Here is a 6,137-nt window from a genome sequence, read left to right as displayed (position 1 = left end):
TCAGCAATTTCTGATGTCAGTGAGCCGGTCTCCCATGGCAGTGGGTAGTTAATGTTCATGTACATTTTGTGTACACACATTTGAATTTGATTCAGAATTGATTTGTCTTGTCTTGTGCTTTCAAGTCTGCTTCAGATAAGAAACAATAAGATGAATGCAGAGCTGTATTGTAAATGATAGACATGTTGACATGCCACATAAGGAAAAGCATAGGTGAATAATAAAGTTAATGATGACTGATTTAAATGAACAGTTTTAGGCTCCTGGTATTGTGCGGGATGGCTCGATGTCACACTGTCACAAGCTTTAGTTAATGTTTTCAGCTTTCACCATCAAATACTCCAAATACGTAGCTCTTGTGGTTTGTGTCATATTAAATGTGCCTTTTTCAATATTGCTCAGTTCTGCCAACAAGTGTCTGCTGAAGGTGGGGGCTTACTGTGCTCAGTTAGAGCAATACCAGAAGGCTATTGAGATCTACGAGCAGGTTCGTACTACTTGTATTTGTGCGCCATGCTTGCACTTTCTCTGTCAGCAACTGACTTGGTGATGCACACATTTCTAATACATCTCCCATGACTTGGATGTATCTAGGTCGGAGCCAACACGATGGACAACCCGTTGCTGAAATACAGCGCCAAAGAGTACTTCTTCAAAGCCTCCCTGTGTCATTTTATTGTCGACGAGCTCAACGCTAAGGCGAGTCTATACCTTTGCGGTTTATTGCTTGGATTTGGGACGGGGAATGGTGGTAGAATATTAACACGCCCTCTCTCCACAGATCGCAGTTGAAAAATATGAGGAGATGTTCCCGGCTTTCTCAGACTCTCGAGAATGCAAACTGCTGAAGGTAAGTTAATGCTAAGAACTCCGAGGAATATGATGTCTTACTTTTTCCCCCTTAATCATATCCGTTCCTATGAGTAACATACTTTCTTTTTTTTTTTTTTGTCCTTACAGAAACTTCTTGAGGCTCACGAGGAACAGAACAGCGAGGCGTTCACAGAAGCAGTAAGTCTTGTATACCCTAAGAAAGCTCTCAAGTTTTAAAACAAGGCTTTTGGGGAGCACAGGAGTCCCACTGCTTCAGCTCTTGTAGTTTTGTTGGGATCCCGTGTGAGTTCAAGGAAGTTGAAGGCTGGATCTCCCAGCACTGTGTGTTTATGTGGCACTGGTACAGACTTATGAGCTCCTAAAGGATTTTTTAAAGTTAACTCAAAGTCAGAGAAGAGGGAAAAGTCCTCAGCTACAGTATGTTACAGTGTATCTCTGCTATTGTCAGAGTTTACACAAATGCAATGCCGGCGTCAGAAGCTTACCTGAACTGTATATTGTATAATTTTATCAGTAATGTGTAACGAATTAAGCTAAGTGAGCAGAACCTTTGAATTGTAAAAAGCTTATCTCTGTGTCCATCGCCCGCCTGCAGGTAAAAGAGTTTGACTCGATCTCACGCCTGGACCAGTGGCACACAACCCTCCTGCTGCGCATCAAGAAGACCATCCAGGGTGATGAAGGGGATCTGAAATGAGAGAAACACGGGGGTAGAAATGCAGCACGGAGGGACAAATCCATCACGCATGCTTTCTCTCACACACACGCACACACACACGCACACACGCTCACCTCACTGTGTATAGCATCTGGAGATGAGTGTCTGCTGACGATTTTGAATATTCCACCGCTCACTGCTACACTGTCAAAGTACTATCTTTGCTTTCTTTACGAGCATATCTGAATCTAGTGAGAATGTAAATCCTCTCGCCCTCACCTCTGTCTAGAGGATTGCTGCATACCTTTCCTGCTGAAATCTGTCCTGGGCGATTTCAGAGCGGTATATTGTATTGAAACTGATGTTAGTATTGACATTAAGCCCCGCATGTTTTGTACAATTATTGTTTTATAGTCAGATGCAGCTTGTTTGTTTTTTTTTTTTATCTAGTTTTATTGTATATTTAAACAGATTATTTAAATGTTTCAGTTTGTTGTACATAAGATTATCATGGTGTGTATAAATGTACTGTTATCTTAATTTTTTTTATTTGTTGGAGTAGAGAAGGGATCAAATCAATGTTGTGATTTTTCTTAAAACTTCATTATGATTACAGCCACAAAAAGAGTGATTTTGTTTCCATTTGATCGCCAATGGGGGAAAGACTCTTCCTGAAGAAGGGCAATGATATGCACCAAGTGTAGACTGTTAAACATTTGTATCTAATCATAATCATACACATTCATACTTAAATTACTTTAGTATTATTTATTACTTAAGGATTTGTTGATGTAATACTACTTTGAATGTTTGAATCTGTAAGCTGTGACTTATAGTTTGCTAGTGGAAAATGTATTTTTAAATCAAAAGCACTGACATGGAAACCCCCACTCCGTATTTCCAGGGACATAATCTTGGGGGGGTAACGTGCGTCATTAGTCACTCATCTCGTGCTGTGTTGTGATGTGAACTCATCTTTGAAGGTTTACTACAGTGCACCTTCCAAATGGCCAGTTGCTAAGCATGTCATTGTGTATAGTTCAGTGTTGTTACATTCACTAGTGTGAGCCAGACCAAAGTTTTTACAAAAGGGTCAGTCGCCCTGCGTATCCAGCTTCTTCCATGTGGACTGACAATGGACCTTGGATATGATCTGTATGCTTGTGTGAATGGACAATAATAAAGATATTATATCCCAGCTGCGCTGTTCTGCCTTTGACCTCATCTATCAAACAGATTCATTTAATCGGCCTTTAAATTATCTTTTGTGTACATAATCCAAAATTTTCAGGATAAACAAGCATTAAATTTTCAGGTAGGACATACTATACCTCACAATCTAGTAATATGACAATGTTCCAAAAGTGAATTCAAACTAAAAAAAATTAAAAATGTAAATAAATCGTCACTGAATTTTTATGGATTACAAATGTGTACAATTACACACCACTAACATGTTACAATGAATTCTGTGGCCTCCGGGCTCAGTAATACCCATGTCTTCCTAACTGTTCTCTGAAGTCTACTAAATAGTGCAACAGTACAAACTCCTTTTTTTATCTTTACCAACATAATATCATGGGTACGCAGATCTCATTAGTGAAAATGGGTGCAGTCTAGTTTTTGATTATAAGTACTAATTACATTTCCCATTAACACTTCCCAAGTCCAGTTCCATATTCCAATGCTGTCCATGTTGCTATAGTGCAAAAACCTTATTATTCTTTATTTAGCATGTCACGTGTTAAACCTTTATTATTCCAGGAGTGGGAAATGAGTAAGTAGCTAGCTGTTTTTATACACGCTGTTTTTGTTAATTGTTTGAACCTGATATAATAATCCTATTTCATATATTGCTTTATTGATCCATTACATTGCTCTGTTGTGTCATTCCTTGCGTGTCTGCTGTAGAGCTGCCGCCTGCCAGACTGTCACCTGATACTATAAACATGACCATTTCATTGGTGGAGCTTGTGATTTTAATCAGTGATATTTACAGTGTAACCATGGTACCTCCGTTTCAGACCATTTACTGCATCATGTCCTTACACAACAGTGACCAATGTCCACATTATGTTTAGTGTGCATTTTACTCTCATGCCCACTGTTTGACCCCAACCAATCCTTTGAGCAGCCATCCAAATTGAATACATGTTGTTTGATAGATGATGATACAAATTTTTTTCATTACCTTTCAATTTTTTTCAGTCAAAAAGAAGACAGCAACCAATTTAAACAGCCTAATCATTTTTCACAGTTAAAAATTCTAAACTAAGGTTATGTTTCTTAGCGTTAAATAAAAACAAAGGGATTTAAAAAGGGATTGTAATGCAGATACCTGCTGAACATAAACATTTGAATACAGGCTGTGATCTAAGGAAACAAAGGAGAATATGAAAGTGCCAGGATTTGAAGGATTTAACTGACGTCGTTTACATTCCAAGATCCAACATAAATGCCAGTAATGCAAAAAAAAAAAAATATATGCTGTTGTTCCAAAGGAGTATGGAAAGCTACTGATAATTCACTGGGGTGCTGTTCTGCAGCTGCCAAGGTTCCCACACCATCCTACACAGTATAAAAGTTGTAACTCCAGCAATGATGTATGGGGAACAGATGTCTAATTTGAGTGGTAAAATGTAAAAAACCCCATGTGATGTTTTTGATGATTATATGTCATGAATTAACAATCACCTTCATTATATTTGTATTCAATAAGATATGTGCCGCAGTTAACCCTATATATATTATTAGATATGTACACTATTATTTAATTAATTAATTATACCCAATGTCTTAATTGTGCTCTAGCTGTATTTCTAAAACGTAACTAAAGCACAGGCAGGTTGATTAGATTTTTAACAAATACCTTGACATTTCAAAAGAGTGCGACAAACACTGAACATCACATCCAGGTCTGTTAATGAAACACTGGATCATAATAATAATGAAACACCACATGGTGAGAACACAGTCACACACCGCTAATGCCAGAATAAAATAACATTGAAATGGGATTTTAAATTCTATTCCTAAACCCAGATAAACTGATTTATCGCATGCATTTGCTACTCAGCATCTTGAGCTGGGGGCTCTGTGTGTTCAGCTGGTGGGTTATCTGCTGTCCTTTGCTGTCCAGCAGCTTGTTGTTCGTTTTTACAAACCATATCACCAACAATCACAGTCTGAATATCAGGCTGCACAATATCTGTCTCAGAAGCAGCTTTAGTCTCTGAAACTGGAGCCAAAATGGTCTGTGAAGCAGCAGTTTCTAGGACAGATGACGTAGAGACTGTTGGGATCTCAGAGACATCAGAAACGGGAACTGAGAGAGTGGGTACGGACAGAGACATGGATACTGGTATAGAGAACGGGACAGGGATGGATGATCCGTCTAAGGAAATGACACTGGCCCCTGTGGCGTCAGTGGTCACAAGGGGCTGGAGCTGGGTACCAGGTGGCACCTCAGTGTGGATAACAGTGATCCCGCCGAGGGCGCCGTGGCTGACCAGAGCAATGGCCCCATGAGTGGTCCATTCAGATGGGAGGGTGACTGGCTCACCTGGCACCACAATGGAGTCAGTGTGGGTTTTACCAGGACTGCCAGCAGCACTGGTGCCAGTACCAGTACCAGTAACCAGCACCAGCCACCATTAACACCATTTTTCTTGGTGGGTACCCTTTTTCTCCCTCTGGCCATTTTCTGTCTTTTCTTTGTGGGAGTTTGGTTCTTGTCCTCCACATTCCCTCCCAGAACCACAAGGAGGTTTTCAGGGAGCACTGGTCATGGATCTAAATGTTAGAAGATCTTATGTTATTTTCACAGCAGTCTGATGGGTCAAAGTACATTAAACACAACATCAGGTGATACACATACATTGGTAGTTGTTGTATAAAAGCCAAATATAGATAGATTTATATGGAGGCAGATATAAACAGCTCATTCTGAGGTAAAAAAAACCAACTCGTCTTATTTCAGGTGATTATAACCGATGAAAACATAGCTGTGAAATTATTTTATTTATGCCACAGACCCTCCATACGTCGTTAAACACTGGACCTTTAACCATGTACATTTTTTGATCATGGACACTTAACACTGGTTACGTCCATTTCAGTAAGATAAGCACTGCTCACCATAGTGTGCCTCCGAAGGGTGGATTTGTCTGTAAAGGTGCGTCTACAAAGACCACACATGTAGGGTTTTTCCCCTGTGTGAATGCGCTGGTGCCTCTGGAGTGCATTGAGCTGGGTGAACTGCTTGTCACAGTCTTTACAGCTGTATGGACGCTCACCTAACAGTCAACACAGTCAAAATTAAGCGTAAACAGAGGAGAACAGTAAGGAAGAAAAGAGGCTTCTCAGCTGTAAAAGCAGATTATGCACCCAAATGAACACGTTGCAAATATGTAAATGATTGATGCAGTTACCTGTGTGTATTTTTAAATGCTGGTGGAGGGAATTCCTCTGAGCGAAGCCTCGACCACACTGATCGCACTTGTATGGCCTGGACCCAGTGTGGATGTTTGAGTGGTGTCTCAGGTATTCTTTAGATGCAAAGCTTTTCCCACAGGCTTCACACATGAAGGGCTTCTCTCCTAACAGGAAATACAACAGCAAAACAATGATCATTTCACTTTTGGTA

General features: G+C 40.0%; 2 protein-coding genes across 3 annotated transcripts in view; one reads left to right on the top strand and one right to left on the bottom strand.

Annotated features, from left to right (window-relative positions):
• Nucleotides 1–2,683, top strand: part of napbb (N-ethylmaleimide-sensitive factor attachment protein, beta b) — a gene marked incomplete in the record, with an annotated part of 7,680 nt that extends 4,997 nt beyond the window's left edge. The window contains 5 exon segments of the mRNA XM_035678999.1: nt 403–487; nt 595–699; nt 782–850; nt 961–1,011; nt 1,430–2,683. Coding sequence (XP_035534892.1) covers nt 403–487; nt 595–699; nt 782–850; nt 961–1,011; nt 1,430–1,531 — 412 coding nt within the window.
• A 1,331-nt stretch (nt 2,684–4,014) lies between these two features.
• gzf1 (GDNF-inducible zinc finger protein 1) overlaps nt 4,015–6,137 on the bottom strand; it is a gene marked incomplete at its 3' end in the record, with an annotated part of 5,781 nt that continues 3,658 nt past the window's right edge. For both annotated transcript variants that reach the window (XM_035679014.1, XM_035679015.1), the window contains 3 exon segments: nt 4,015–5,284; nt 5,630–5,787; nt 5,923–6,090. In XM_035679014.1, the coding sequence (XP_035534907.1) occupies nt 5,084–5,284; nt 5,630–5,787; nt 5,923–6,090 (527 nt within the window).

This window comes from Morone saxatilis, unplaced genomic scaffold (genome assembly GCF_004916995.1).
Source record: "Morone saxatilis isolate NCDOM2014 unplaced genomic scaffold, NCSU_SB_2.0 Contig7, whole genome shotgun sequence".
In the NCBI taxonomy this organism is placed as follows: domain Eukaryota; kingdom Metazoa; phylum Chordata; class Actinopteri; family Moronidae; genus Morone; species Morone saxatilis.
The sequence above is the reverse complement of the archived record's forward strand: the minus strand, read 5'-3'. Positions and strand labels throughout refer to the sequence as shown.